Raw genomic sequence first — 14,275 nt, forward strand, 5'->3', positions numbered from 1 at the left:
AGCCTCTTTCACCTTGACTTTGCCCTGGACTGGCCAGCTGCTTTGTCCCTTTCCCCTTTTAAAAATACATTCATAAGCTTCTCAGGCTGGATCAGGATTTTGTGTGTATATGTCCATCTGTATGATTAAATACAATAATACTCTAATAATTAATGTTACCAGTGTGAGAAGTGTCAATAAAGGGGTAATTATTACAGTGCAGTCTGTCTTAATAGGAGATAGAGCCCTGTCTTTCTTCCTTCTCTCCCTCTTACTCACACTCCTCATCTCCCTCTAATTTCGTTCTGGACCGGAATAAAGCAGCAATTGAAACACACTGTGATCAAATCCGATCAAATTTGTGATGTTTGGGGACAGTAGTGTGACCCGGAGTACCACTAGCATTCTGATTTCCTCAGCTCATGAGCACTGCGCTCAAGACGGCGAACTGGATTTCCTGAGGAGCGTGCTGTTCTGCTCTTTGGTGTTCTGTTCTCGAGTTACTGGATGAGTGAAATGACAGCGGTGATTTTGTACAGTAAAGAACGCTCTGCTCTCTCTGCCCTTCCCTCTCGCTCCCTCTCCCCGTGCAGGACCCTGCTGGCTCTCGGCTGCCACGTTGGCATGGCAGATGAGAAGGCAGAGGAGAACCTGAAGAAGATCAAGCTTCCCAAGACGTAAGTGAAGTGAAAGCTTGAATGATTGAGCTATACAGATGCTTAACATAGATACAAGACACATATCTTTTGGAGTCGCAGCCACAGTTTAACTGTTATTGCTCATAGTACAGCTGATATAAATACAGTGACTATGATTATTGTTGCTACTGTCACTGTTACCACTGTTCAAAGTACTACTGTTACCATTGTTCATACTGCTGCTCTTATTGCTGTAGTTAAAGTACTGCTTATACTAACACAGTTATTAGGGCTGCCTGGACTAATACAGCCCAAGATATGTTACAAGGCACTGTAAATTCCACACCAGACTAATGCATCGCTCCCTCCGTGTGCAGGTATATGATGAGCAGTGGGTACAAGCCAGCCCCTCTGGACCTGTCCCATGTGAAGCTGACCCCTGCCCAGAACACGCTGGTGGACCGATTGGCAGAAAACGGACACAACGTGTGGGCCAGGGACCGTGTCAGGCAGGGCTGGACCTACAGCATAGTCCAGGTGAGAACAAGAGAGAGAGCTTCCTTAGCCACACACTTAGCCTCCTTCTCCCACTCCTCCTCTTCCTGTACTCCTCCTAGCTCTTTACTTCTGTACTTCCCCTCTCCTTCCACCTCCCTGCCCGTCCCTGTGACGCGTGTCCTCTCCCTCCAGGACATCATGAACAAGAGGAACCCACGGCTGGTGCCCTATAACCTTCTGGACGAGCGCACCAAGAAGACCAATCGTGACAGTGTGTGCGAGGCTGTCCGCACTCTCATCGGCTACGGCTACAACATCGAGCCACCCGACCAGGAGTCCAGTGAGGGTCCTCTCTGTTACCTGTCTGTCTTTGAATCTATTGTCTACTCACTCCAGTGCTCTGTGTGTGGTTCTGTAAATTTGTACTCATCTGTCTGCCTTTCAGTCCAGTACTCTGTGTGTAGTTCTGTAAACCGGTCTACTTGTTCATCTGTCTTTTAGTTCAGTGGTCTTTATGTAGTTTTGTCTTCTCATCTGTCTGTCTTTCAGTTCATTGCTCTGTGTGTGTAGTTCTGTAAATCTATACTCATCTGTCTGTCTTTCATATCAGTGGTCTGTTTGTAGTTCTGTCTGTCTCTCTCTAGACATTTGTCTCTGTAATGTTGTGTCTGTGTGCCAAACTGTGTTTCTCTTTCTCTCTCTGTGTTTACCTCTGTATCTCTCTCTGCTGCAGTCTGGGCCTGTGTCTCTTTCTCACTTTTCCCTCCTCACCTTCCTTTCACCCTGCCCCTCTCCCAGGTGGCCATGGACCTGGCCATGCGCGTTCGGACAAGGTGCGCGTGTTCCGTGCGGAGAAGTCGTACGCAGTGAATAGTGGGAAGTGGTATTTTGAGTTTGAGGCGGTGACAGTGGGTGAGATGAGGGTGGGCTGGGCGCGCCCCAACGTACGAGCCGACACTGAACTCGGTGCTGACGAGCTCTCCTACGTATTCAACGGGAACAAGGTGAGACTCTCTCCCCCTTTCAGTTCAGTCCAGTTGAAAAAGCTTTATTAGAGAAAGGGTAATTACACATTTGTTTATTTTAAAATTACAGTAGCAAAAAGCAAGCTAGATAAGATTGTGAGACGCATCAGAAATGTAACAAATGAATACTGGATCCAAAGCACTTCGTGCCATGCATAAGGCATGTGTTTTTCACGCCTCTATGTTTATAAATAAAATAAATAGTAATGAATGAAAGGTATTAAAGTGTGAACCATAGCAGGAAACCTTAGTAAATAATTCCCAGTCACTCCAAGTAGGGCTCCAGTGCAGAGTGTTCACTGTAGATATCTTTGCCTGTGACAGATTGCCATACCTCACCTCTTCCCAGCCTCTCTCACTTCCTCTCTCTCACTGTCTTTCCCTGCCCGTCCTTCTCTCTCTGTGCCCAGGCCCAGCGCTGGCATGTGGGCAGTGAGCCATTCGGACGCAACTGGCAGCCAGGCGATGTCGTGGGCTGCATGATCGACCTGGTGGACATGAACATCATGTTCACCCTCAACGGAGAGTTGCTGATCAGCGACTCCGGCTCTGAGCAGGCCTTCAAGGACATCGAGATCGGAGAGGGTGAGGAGAGGGGGAGGGAGAGAGTAGGGCAGGAGTAGGGTACTCCTCTGGGAGCAGGCCTTCAAGGGCATTGAGACTGGAGAGGGGGAGGAGAGGGGGAGGGAGAGTAGGAGATGAGTAGGATGCTTCAAGGACATATAGATCTGATTTATTTTCCCTTTTGATTTTCTATTCAATAAGGTGGGTCAAACGACTAGACTTTCCTTTCTTCCTTCTCTCTCTCACTCCAGGGTTCATCCCGGTGTGCAGCCTGGGCCTCTCCCAGGTGGGCCGGATCAATCTGGGCCAGGATGTCAGCAGCCTGCGCTACTTCACCATCTGTGGCCTGCAGGAAGGCTTTGAGCCCTTCGCCATCAACATGAAGAGAGACATCACCATGTGGTTCAGCAAGAGCCTGCCGCAGTTCAACCCTGTGCCCACCGATCACCACGTGGAGGTGCTTTACACACACACACACACACTGGGGGAAGAGGCAGACTAAACTAGCAGGAAAGGAAAGAGGGAGCAAAAGATTGAGGGGAGGAAAGCAGGAGCTGCACTGTACATGTGAAAGGAAAGAGGGAATGAGGAGGAAAGAAAATAATAATTATAATTAATAATTGCTTACACTTATATAGCGCTTTTCTGGACACTCCACTCAAAGCACTTCACAAGTAATGGGGATCCCCTCCACCACCACCAATGTGCAGCATCCACCTAGATCCCCACACAGCAGCTCTCAGTGGGAGGAGAGCAGAGTGATGAAGCCAGTTCAGAGATGGGGATTATTAGGAGGCCATGATTGGTAAAGTCCAGGGGGAAATTTGGCCAGGATGCCGGGGTTACACCCCTACTCTTTTCGAGAAACACCCTGCAAATTTTAATGACCACAGAGAGTCAGGAACCCGGTTTTAGCGTCTCATCCAAAGGATGGCGCCTGTTCACAGTATAGTGTCCCTTTCACTATACTGGGGCATTAGGACCCACTCAGACTGCAGGGTGAGCGCCCCCTGCTGGCCCCACTAACACCTCTTCCAGCAGCAGCCTCAGCTTTCCCAGGAGTCTCCCCTCCAGGTACTGACCAGGCTCACACCTGCTGAGCTTCAGTGGGTTGCCAGTTGTGAGTTGCAGAGTGATATGGCTGCTGACAGCCATCAGATAACAAAGGGATGGAGGCATACAGCTGCATATAGAAGGAGTTTCATTTTTAATGCCTTTCTGCTTTTCTCTGTTCTCTCTCTGACTTTTTCTCCTTTTGCCTTGCTTCCCTTTGCCCTTCTCTTCTCTCCACCTTTGCTCCTGACCTCCTACCTCCTCTTCCTCCCCCTGTTCCTGCTGCCTCCTCCTCTTTCCTGACAGGTGTCCCGAGTGGACGGCACAGTGGACAGCCCTCCCTGCCTGAAGGTCACCCACCGAACGTTCGGCTCCCAGAACGCCAACACCGACATGTTCTTCATGCGGCTCAGCATGCCCGTGGAGTTCCACGAGACCTTCAGGGTGCCCGCGGGGACGACCCCGCTGACCCACCCCCTCACCAACCCCGAGGAGGAGGTGCAGGAGGTGGACCCCGACTCCGAGTTCGAGCAGCTCAAGAAGTCCGCCAGCCGGAAGGAGGCCGAGGGGACGGAGAAGGAGCCCTCCCAGCCGCGGGAGATTCCAGGGAAGGAGAAGGAGAGCGCGGGGAAGGGGGGAGGGGAGAACGAGAAGGACGCAGCCTCAGAGAAGGGCAAGAAGAGAGGGTGAGGGCTGTTTGTATTTTCCGCTAGTCCTGCTTTGTGCTGCTACGTTGGCTATGCGATTACTGAAGAGGGCATTTTCCCGAGCTGAGAGGACGGATTTCCATCCTATTCTCCTTTTTTCTTCAGCACGTCTTCACCATTCTCGTTCTCTTTTAGTCTCTCTCTCCTATCACTTCCCTTTTATATTGGCAGTCAAGAATGTACAACAGTGTCTGGTGATCCCTGGTGAATTGCAAAGTGCAGGTTGAGTGCTGTTATTAGAGACTGGTGATCACTCTTTCACCCTCTTTCATCCCTTCTTCTCTCCCACTATCACTATCTCCCTAAGCCACTTTCTCATCATTTCCTCACCCTCAGCCTCTCTCTCTGTCTCACTCTCTCACTCTCACCCTCAGCCTCTCACTCTCTCCCTGTGTCTTACTCTAACCCTTCTCTAAGCCTCTCTCTCACTCTCTGCCTAAGCCGTCTCGTCCTCGCTCTCTCGCCCCAGGTTTCTCTTCAAGGCCAAGAAGGCTGCCTTCATCGCTCCGCCCCCGGTCATTCCCACTGTACCCAGGCTGATGGAGGACGTTGTCCCTGACGATAGAGATGACCCGGAAATGATCCTCAATACAACCACGGTGTGCCACGAAATAACACTGGACCCCAGTACCGCGCTGTTCCCCAGACTCACACAATTCTTTTTAAATTCAGGAAACAATTTTATTAAGAAACCCACTATACTAAAATAAAACTGAGCCCCAGAGATAAAATTAAAATACCTGTTTGCTTTTGTCTGAGCTGTCTTTCCCCCTTTTTTCTCTCCTTCCCTCCATCCTCCTCTCCCTCTGTCCATCTTTCTCCATCCTGCCTTCTCTCTCTCTCTGCAGTATTATTATTCTGTGCGTATTTTCGCGGGTCAGGAGCCCAGCGGGGTGTGGGTGGGCTGGGTCACCCCAGATTACCACCAGTTCGACCTCAACTTCGACCTCAGCAAGGTCCGCACGGTCACCGTCACTTTGGGCGACGACAAGGGCAACATCCACGACAGGTGAGGGCTGGAGAGAGGCCAGAATTCCTAAACCCTCCTGGGCAGGAGCTGGAATTGATCCCACATCAAAACTAAACACAGGTCCAGTTCAGGCTCGGACCTTAAGGGGGAGTCAGTGTGGAGGAATTTGACTCTAGTAAAGACGTGATGCTTTTGATCCTGAAGGATGTATGTGGGCACCTAAACCGTCCCTGCTGATCTACTCATGAAGCAGCTTCCTGTACAGTGTGATGTATGAGGATGGTAGTAATGGTAGAGGAGTGTCTTTTCCTCTTTTTCTGTTTTCCCTCTGTCCTCCTAACCTGTCATCTCCTCTTCTCCCTGACCACTCTCCTCTTCCTCTCCCTGACTCGTCTCTTCCCTCTCTCTGTTTCTTGGCGCCAGTATGAAGCGCAGTAACTGCTACATGGTATGGGCGGGCGAGTTCAGTAACAGCTCCCAGCAGACCCGCATCACCCAAGAGGACCTTGTGATTGGCTGCCTAGTTGACCTGGCAACAGGACTCATGACCTTCACAGCCAATGGGAAGGAGATAAATACCTTCTACCAGGTGATCTGTCTTTCTTTTAGTAGAGCCACTCTAGGGGTTACAGACTCCCAACACTTTTACCAACACCCTTGTAATATAAACATACTCTCTACAATAAAGCTACTCTCTACAATAGTGTTGTGCAGTTGTGTTGTTTCAGTTACATTGCTGTGTTTCAGGTGGAGCCCAACACCAAGCTGTTCCCGGCTGTCTTCTCCCTGCCCTCCAGTCAGAACATGTTACAGTTTGAGCTGGGGAAGCTAAAGGTCGGTCATGGGGGCTGGCGGGCTGTGTAACTGGTCTGACTGTGCTGTGTCAGCAGTGTGACCTCCTTCTAGCCTGATCTTGTAAGGTCTCAGAATCTAAGCAAGGCTGAGTCTGATAAGGACCAGGAAGGGAAACATTAAGGAAAACTAGCTCTTCCCTCTAGACTAGATATTCCAAACCAGAGCATGATCGGGGTTAACCCTGGTGCCCTAGCTACAGTATATTTTAACCTGGGTTTAGAGAGTATGGCCTTCTTAAAGTTCCTCTTAATCCTCCCTCCTCCCCTGATCTGCTGGGCTGTGGGGCTGCAGGTGCAGAAGAGCTGCCCTGTGTCACCCAGGTGGGGCTGCCCCCCAGTGGCAGTTGATGTGGATCCCTTACTATGAAAGTGCAGGGGCTTATTACTTTTATTTTGGAGTGTCGGTTGGCGTGTCTGTGTGTGGTAGTTCGGTATGCATGCGCGTCAAACTGTGTGTGCGTGTGGCCATCTGTCTTGGTGTGTGCCTCTTCTTGTGCTGTAAGTGTGCGGGAGTGTGTGAAAAACTATGTGGGCCTGTCTGTGTTTCTGTGTCTGTATGTTGTAGGGCTGTCTGTCTCTCAGTATTCATTGATGCCCTTCTGTCTCTTTCCCACTCCAGAACATCATGCCCATCTCGGCAGCGATGTTCCGTAGTGAGCGGAAGAACCCGGTGCCGCAGTGCCCACCCCGGCTGGATATCCAGATGCTGACGCCAGTGGTGTGGAGCCGCATGCCCAACCAGTTCCTGGAACCGGAGTCCGCCCGGGTCAGCGAGAGGCACGGGTGGATGGTGGAGTGCACTGAGCCCCTCATTATGATGGCACTGCACATCCCAGAGGAGAACAGGTACAGACAGAGAAGTGGAAGAGGAAAGAGGGGCTGGCTCGCTGGATGGTGGGGCTGGAGACATGGTGGGTTAGTGGATAGTGGAAAGTGGGGTGCAGGGATGGTGCCTTAGAGAATGGTGGTTTGATGGATTGACAGGCTTTGAGGAGTGTTTAGAGATTAAGGTTGGGGAGCGGATGAGGGATGGGTTGTGATGCACTGTTACTGTGAGTTCACATTACACAAGCCACACAGGTTGAGTTTTTTCTTCTTTGTGCTTTTAGATATTTTGTTAAGATGAAGTTTGTTAAAGGTCAAAGTCTCCACTTCTGTCTATTGCCCCCCCCCCCCACCTTACAATCCAGGTGTATTGATATCCTGGAGCTTTCAGAGCGGCTGGACCTGCTGAAGTTCCATCACCACACCCTTAAGCTGTACTGCGCCGTCTGTGCGCTGGGCAACAACCGCGTGGCGCACGCCCTCTGCAGCCACGTGGACGAGTCGCAGCTGCTCTACACCATCGAGAACACCTACCTGCCCGGCCCCCTGCGCAGCGGCTACTACGACCTCCTGATCAGCATGCACCTGGAGTCTGCCAAGCGCTCGCGCCTCATGATGAACAACGAGTTCATCGTGCCCATGACAGAGGAGACACGCAGCATCAAGCTCTACCCTGACGTGGAGAAGAAGCACGGTCTCCCTGGCGTGGGGCTGTCCACCTGCCTGCGCCCCAAGCTGCACTTCTCCCCCACTAATTTCGTGGGCACTGACCCGGACCTGTACACATTGAGCCCGGTCATTCCCCTTCAGGTACAGAGAGACGGAGAGACAGAGGGCACAGACCCAGACCTGTACACACTGCAGATACAGAGAGAGGGAGGGACAGAGGGCCCAGACCCAGGCCTGTATACACTGAGCCCTGTCATTCCCCTGCAGGTACAGAGAGAGGGAGAGACAGAGGGCACAGACCCAGGCCTGTACACACTGAGCCCTGTCATTCCCCTGCAGGTAGAGAGAGGGAGAGATAGACGGCACAGACCCAGGCCTGTACACACTGCAGACACACAGAGAGAGGGAGAGACAGAGGGCACAGACCCAGGCCTGTACACACTGCAGACACACAAAGAGAGAGAGGGAGAGACAGAGGGCAAAGACCCAGGCCTGTACACACTGCAGACACACAGAGAGAGGGAGAGACAGAGGGCACAGACCCAGACCTGTACACACTGCAGATACAGAGAGAGGGAGGGACAGAGGGCCCAAACCCAGGCCTGTATACACTGAGCCCTGTCATTCCCCTGCAGGTACAGAGAGAGGGAGAGACAGAGGGCACAGACCCAGGCCTGTACACACTGAGCCCTGTCATTCCCCTGCAGGTAGAGAGAGGGAGAGATAGACGGCACAGACCCAGGCCTGTACACACTGAGCCCTGTCATAACTCTGCAGGTACAGAGAAAGGGAGAGACAGAGGGCAAAGACCCAGGCCTGTACACACTGCAGACACACAGAGAGAGGGAGAGACAGAGGGCACAGACCCAGGCCTGTACACACTGCAGACACACAGAGAGAGAGAGGGAGAGACAGAGGGCACAGACCCAGGCCTGTACACACTGCAGACACACAGAGAGAGAGAGGGAGAGACAGAGGGCACAGACCCAGGCCTGTAGAGAGACCAGGCACAGACCATGAAAGACAGATAGATATTGAACATGTGACTTTGTTGTTGTCCCTGTCAGGTGCTGAAGACCAAGGCAATCAACATGTTGACAGAAGCGGTGCAAGATGGTGGGCAGCACACGCGAGACCCAGTAGGCGGCAGCGTGGAGTTCCAGTTCGTACCTGTGCTCAAGCTCATCAGCACATTGCTCATCATGGGCGTCTTTGAGGATGACGATGTCCGGCACATCCTCAAGATGATCGAGCCCAATGTCTTTGCTGGGGGAGCCGGTGGAGAGGCGGAGGGAGAAGGAGAGGGGGAAGGAGGAGAGGGAGAGGGCGAGCAGCCCACCACCAAGGAAGAGGGAGAGGAAATGAAGGAGAAAGCAGAAGGAGGCACCCCTGAGGAAGAGGAGGAGCTGGAGGAAGAAGAGCTGGAGGATGAAGGGATGGGGGCGGAGGGGGAAGAGGAGGAGGAAGAGGTGGAAGAAGAGGAGGGCAAAGGGGAGAAGGCGGATGAAGAGAAGGAGGAGGATATGGAGGAGAAGGAACTGGAGGCCAGTGAATACGAGCCCAAGGAAGAAGAGGATGGGCTGGAGGAGGGGCTGCTGCAGATGAAGCTGCCAGAGTCTGTCAAGCTTCAGGTAGTGATGAGATCCTCAGCAGTAACTGTAATACCGCCCTGATGTTATTGCATGTGCAGACAAGTTAGATCACTGTCATGATGTTATGTGTAGCTTAGCCCGTATGACAATTTTTTTATTCTATCTGGTTTTTGTGTTTTCTTTACTTTTTATGCATTTTGCGCATTTTCTTACTTTTTACATCTTGTTTAGATCACTATTATAAACTCAGTGCTACTGTATTGTAATGGGGTTTATTGCAGCATAGTAATAATTGACTTGGTTGTCAGTTAAGTGTACTCACTCCCTTCCCACTCAACTAGCTCACTCCTGCTTTTGAGATTTGTCTAATTCTCTTTCTTATAATTACTTTTCTTATCATTTTCATTGAGACACGTGAGAGCTGAGACTGTAATAACTTAGGGACCACAGGTTTTTTTTGTTATTTAGCCTTTCTTTTGTTACGTTGCACAATGCTAAGTCACATACAAACACTACTCTGGTAGAAATCCTACATACAACTCACATATACTGAATTTCCTGAAAGAAACTGAATAACTAAAGCATAACCCAGGATGCAGTAGTACAGAAATGTTAACCAAGCTGTGCCTTTACTACAGACACTGCCGCAAGTTGGGTGAAGTAGATGCGCGAGATAAAAATGAGGCGGTAATGGGAGTCTACATTTACTCTGCAGCAGCCCCCAGATAGGGGAATTTGGTCTGTGAATATGGAAAACATGGTCACTAAATATTATGCATGAATAGGCGAAATTTCAAATATTGAACTTGCAAATACTGAATTCTGCTGTATACAGATGTGTTTAAATACTTCAGCCCCAGCTCTCTGATGAATATTCAAAGCTCTCTTTCACTGATGGCTAGTTCTCCTTGGGCACTTAAGAGCTTCTGATTGTGCTGCTATTAGAGCTGTGATCGGTAAACACCAGCAACCCTTTGTTCAGTTTCCACTGCTGTCCAGAGCAGGCGTGCTCACTGCTGTCTCACTCCCGTCCTCTCCTCCCCCCTCTGCCAGATGTGTAATCTGCTGCAGTATTTCTGCGACTGTGAGCTTCGCCACCGCGTGGAGGCCATCATCTCGTTCTCTGACCGCTTCATCAACTTGCTGCAGAGCAACCAGAGGCAGCGCTACAACGAGCTGATGATGGCGTTCACCATGTCGGCCGCCGAGACCGCGCGCAAGACGCGCGAGTTCCGCTCCCCGCCGCAGGAGCAGGTGAGCGCACGCCCACACTGCGCAGCTAGTTCACAGCCTTTTACACGCAGGATGGAGACATTAACGTTAATGTCCTCTGCTTCTGTCCTTCCCTGCCCCCCCCCCCCCCTGTTTCAGATCAACATGCTCCTGAACTTCAAGCACTCTCCAGATGACGAGGAATGTCCAGTGCCAGACGAGATCAGGGATGAAATGCAGGAATTTCACAATGACCTGCTGTCTCACTGTGGTCAGTCCGGAAATACTCTCACTGATATACAGTGTACACAATAATGCATCCTGCATATAGTAATGCACTGATGAACACTGTACACTGACACACCAATCTGCAGTGTTATTTCAGTCTTGAACACACTCTATGTAGTTTCTGAAGTCTGTCTCCCCCTACCTCTCAATATCTCTTTTCCTCATTCCCTGTCTCCCTCTTTCCCCCCTCAGGTATCCACATCGAGGAGGAGGAAGAAGAAGAGGAGAAGGACACCTCTCTGCGAGGCAGGTTTCTCAGCCTGGTGGACAAGATCAAGAGTCTGAGAAGGAGGAGGCAGGAAGAGGAGCCAGAGCCAGAGGAAGAGGCCAAACCCAGTGAGTCTATCTGCACAGTTGTGTGTACAAATAGTCTGGGTCTATATGAACTCTTTCCCACAGTCTGTGTCTATATGAACTCTTTCCCACAGTCTGTCTATGTGAACTCTCTCCCACAGTCTGTCTATATGAACTCTCTCCCACAGTCTGTGTCTATATGAACTCTCTCCCACAGTCTGTGTCTATATGATCTCTCTCCCACAGTCTGTCTATATGAACTCTCTCCCACAGTCTGTGTCTATAGAACTCTCTCCCACAGTCTGTGTCTATATGAACTCTCTCCCACAGTCTGTCTATAGAACTCTCTCCAACAGTCTGTGTCTATATGAACTCTCTCCCACAGTCTGTGTCTATATGAACTCTCTCCCACAGTCTGTGTCTATATGATCTCTCTCCCACAGTCTGTGTCTATATGAACTCTCTCCCACAGTCTGTGTCTGTGTGAACTCTCTCCCACAGTCTGTGTCTATATGAACTCTCTCCCACAGTCTGTGTCTATATGAACTCTCTCCCACAGTCTGTGTCTATATGAACTCTTTCCCACAGTCTGTGTCTATATGATCTCTCTCCCACAGTCTGTGTCTATATGAACTCTCTCCCACAGTCTGTGTCTGTGTGAACTCTCTCCAACAGTCTGTGTCTATATGAACTCTCTCCCACAGTCTGTGTCTATATGAACTCTCTCCCACAGTCTGTGTCTATATGAACTCTCTCCCACAGTCTGTGTCTGTGTGAACTCTTTCCCACAGTCTGTGTCTATATGAACTCTCTCCCACAGTCTGTGTTTATGTGAACTCTCCCACAGTCTGTGTCTATATGAACTCTCTCCCACAGTCTGTGTCTATATGAACTCTATCCCACAGTCTGTGTCTGTGTGAACTCTCTCTCACAGTCTGTGTCTATGTGAACCTCTCTCTCTCACAGGGGTTTCCAGTGTGTGTCTATATAAACCTCTCTCTCACAGTGGCGTCCAATCTGTTTATATGTCTATATACAGTGTGTCTATATGAACACCCCTCTCTCCCCCAGGTACTCTTCAGGAGTTGATCTCCCATACCATGGTGCACTGGGCTCAGGAGTCCTTTGTCCAGAACCCGGAGCTGGTGCGGCTGATGTTCAGCCTGCTGCACCGGCAGTACGACGGTCTGGGGGAGCTGATCCGGGCGGTGCCTAAGGCCTACATCATCAATGCCGTGTCTGTCCACGACACCATGGACCTGCTGGAGTGCCTGGGTCAAATCCGCTCACTGCTCATCGTGCAGATGGGCCCCGAGGAGGAGAGGCTGATGATCCAGAGCATAGGGTCTGTGTGCAGTTATACAGTACATATTCTGTACGGATGTAATGATATACATAGGATATAGGAGTGCTGTGCAGAAGTCTTAGACACAATCAGGAGCTGCAATATATGTGCGTTGTGAGGATCAACACAACAACTGGGACAGTAGTTAATGCAGCTCACTTTGAAGTAATAAGAAACCAATTTTGTTATTTAGCATCTTGAAGTTGCAAATTTGCACTGATCAGAGTCTACAGCAGCTCCTGGTAAAATGCACAGTAGCAGCAGGTGTGTAGTGATGTAGTAGCTCCTCCACCTCATTCGCCCCCCAGTCTCACTGACTCGCTGTCCTCAACAGCAGGTGTTCCTCCCTTCACAGCCACAGAGCTGAAAGGCTACTTTGTGTCCTACAAAACACACATCTGGCAGGATAAATTGTTACATTAAAACAAAATACCTTCCTACCTCAGTAGTATTTCTCCATACAGAAGGTCATTGACCTGAAAGAACAGAGCAAAACAAAATGTTTGTTTTGAGCCATGGATATACTGTATACTGTCAGTTCCAACTCTCTTGTTACATTTTTATGCCTCTCGGTTTATAAGGCAAGTGGCTAAAGTTCATAATACAGACATTTAGGAGCTTTAGGTCAGTTTCTGCTGCTGTGACATTAAACCTGACTTTCCTCTCCCCTTCTCCTTCAGGAACATCATGAACAACAAGGTTTTCTACCAGCACCCCAATCTGATGCGTGCGCTGGGGATGCATGAGACAGTCATGGAGGTCATGGTCAACGTGCTGGGAGGGGGCGACTCCAAGGTGCTGGATCACTGCCTGTCTGATACACTGACCGTATCACCGTCTCACTCTCTCACTGCCTGTCTGATACACTGACCATATCACCGTTTCTCTCTCTCACTGCCTGTCTGATACACTGACCGTATCACCATCTCACTCTCTCACTGCCTGGACACACAGACTAACTCTCAGCAGTGTCACTGCCACACTGTCTGTCTTACTGTCTCACCTCCACTGAGTCTCACTCAATTTCAATTCATGAATCTTTATTAGCATGACCAATGAATAAATCAGCGTTGCCAAAGCATATACAATTTACATAAAATCTACAGACATTTACAGTATAGACAAATCATAATACATTGACATAAAAACATATGGAGCATTCAGCACTCTCTCATTGCCTGGACTGCCTGTCTCTCTGGCACACTGTTTCACTGCCTCACAAATCTTCTAACTTCCTCACTGTTTCACTGACTTGCTTTAGTGTTCTCCTGTTCCGTTTTCTTTCTGACTTGACATCCCTCTGTCTGTCTCCCTCTCTCCAGGAGATCCGATTTCCCCGCATGGTGACCAACTGCTGCCGGTTTCTGTGTTATTTCTGCCGGATCAGCCGCCAGAACCAGAGGTCCATGTTTGACCACCTCAGCTATCTGCTACAGAATAGTGGCATTGGACTGGGTGAGATAAGGCTTTTTGAATCCCTGTGTTGAAACAGTGGTGAAATATGACTTTGTTTTCTGTGTTCTAGAGACGTGACTGTTGATTTTTGTTTATGTCTGCTGGCCCCGGCTGGGACAATGTTATACTCATGTGTCTTCATGTTGCCACCTGGTGGTGTGATTGAGTTTGGCTCTCTACATTGCAGGCATGCGTGGTTCCACTCCCCTGGATGTGGCGGCTGCCTCTGTCATCGACAACAATGAGCTGGCCCTTGCCCTGCAGGAGCAGGACCTGGAGAAGGTCAGAGACAGGGGGGAAAAGACTG

At 50.1% G+C, this 14,275-nt stretch overlaps 1 protein-coding gene across 7 annotated transcripts in view; it reads left to right on the top strand.

The window, feature by feature from the left end:
• LOC148838646 (ryanodine receptor 1-like) overlaps positions 1-14,275 on the top strand; it is a 115,215-nt gene that overhangs the window by 30,975 nt on the left and 69,965 nt on the right. For all 7 annotated transcript variants that reach the window (XM_088910483.1, XM_088910487.1, XM_088910486.1 and 4 more), the window contains exons 23-43: positions 573-656; positions 995-1,154; positions 1,308-1,455; positions 1,914-2,119; positions 2,551-2,725; positions 2,956-3,161; positions 4,064-4,443; positions 4,934-5,063; positions 5,313-5,473; positions 5,858-6,023; positions 6,182-6,268; positions 6,908-7,134; positions 7,479-7,923; positions 8,850-9,413; positions 10,428-10,628; positions 10,746-10,857; positions 11,067-11,210; positions 12,240-12,513; positions 13,194-13,308; positions 13,836-13,968; positions 14,156-14,250. In XM_088910483.1, coding sequence (XP_088766609.1) covers positions 573-656; positions 995-1,154; positions 1,308-1,455; positions 1,914-2,119; positions 2,551-2,725; positions 2,956-3,161; positions 4,064-4,443; positions 4,934-5,063; positions 5,313-5,473; positions 5,858-6,023; positions 6,182-6,268; positions 6,908-7,134; positions 7,479-7,923; positions 8,850-9,413; positions 10,428-10,628; positions 10,746-10,857; positions 11,067-11,210; positions 12,240-12,513; positions 13,194-13,308; positions 13,836-13,968; positions 14,156-14,250 — 4,213 coding nt within the window. The remainder of the gene's footprint in view (positions 1-572; positions 657-994; positions 1,155-1,307; positions 1,456-1,913; positions 2,120-2,550; positions 2,726-2,955; positions 3,162-4,063; positions 4,444-4,933; positions 5,064-5,312; positions 5,474-5,857; positions 6,024-6,181; positions 6,269-6,907; positions 7,135-7,478; positions 7,924-8,849; positions 9,414-10,427; positions 10,629-10,745; positions 10,858-11,066; positions 11,211-12,239; positions 12,514-13,193; positions 13,309-13,835; positions 13,969-14,155; positions 14,251-14,275) is intronic.

This window comes from Atractosteus spatula, chromosome 3 (assembly GCF_055471065.1).
Source record: "Atractosteus spatula isolate fAtrSpa1 chromosome 3, fAtrSpa1.hap1, whole genome shotgun sequence".
NCBI classification, from domain to species: domain Eukaryota; kingdom Metazoa; phylum Chordata; class Actinopteri; order Semionotiformes; family Lepisosteidae; genus Atractosteus; species Atractosteus spatula.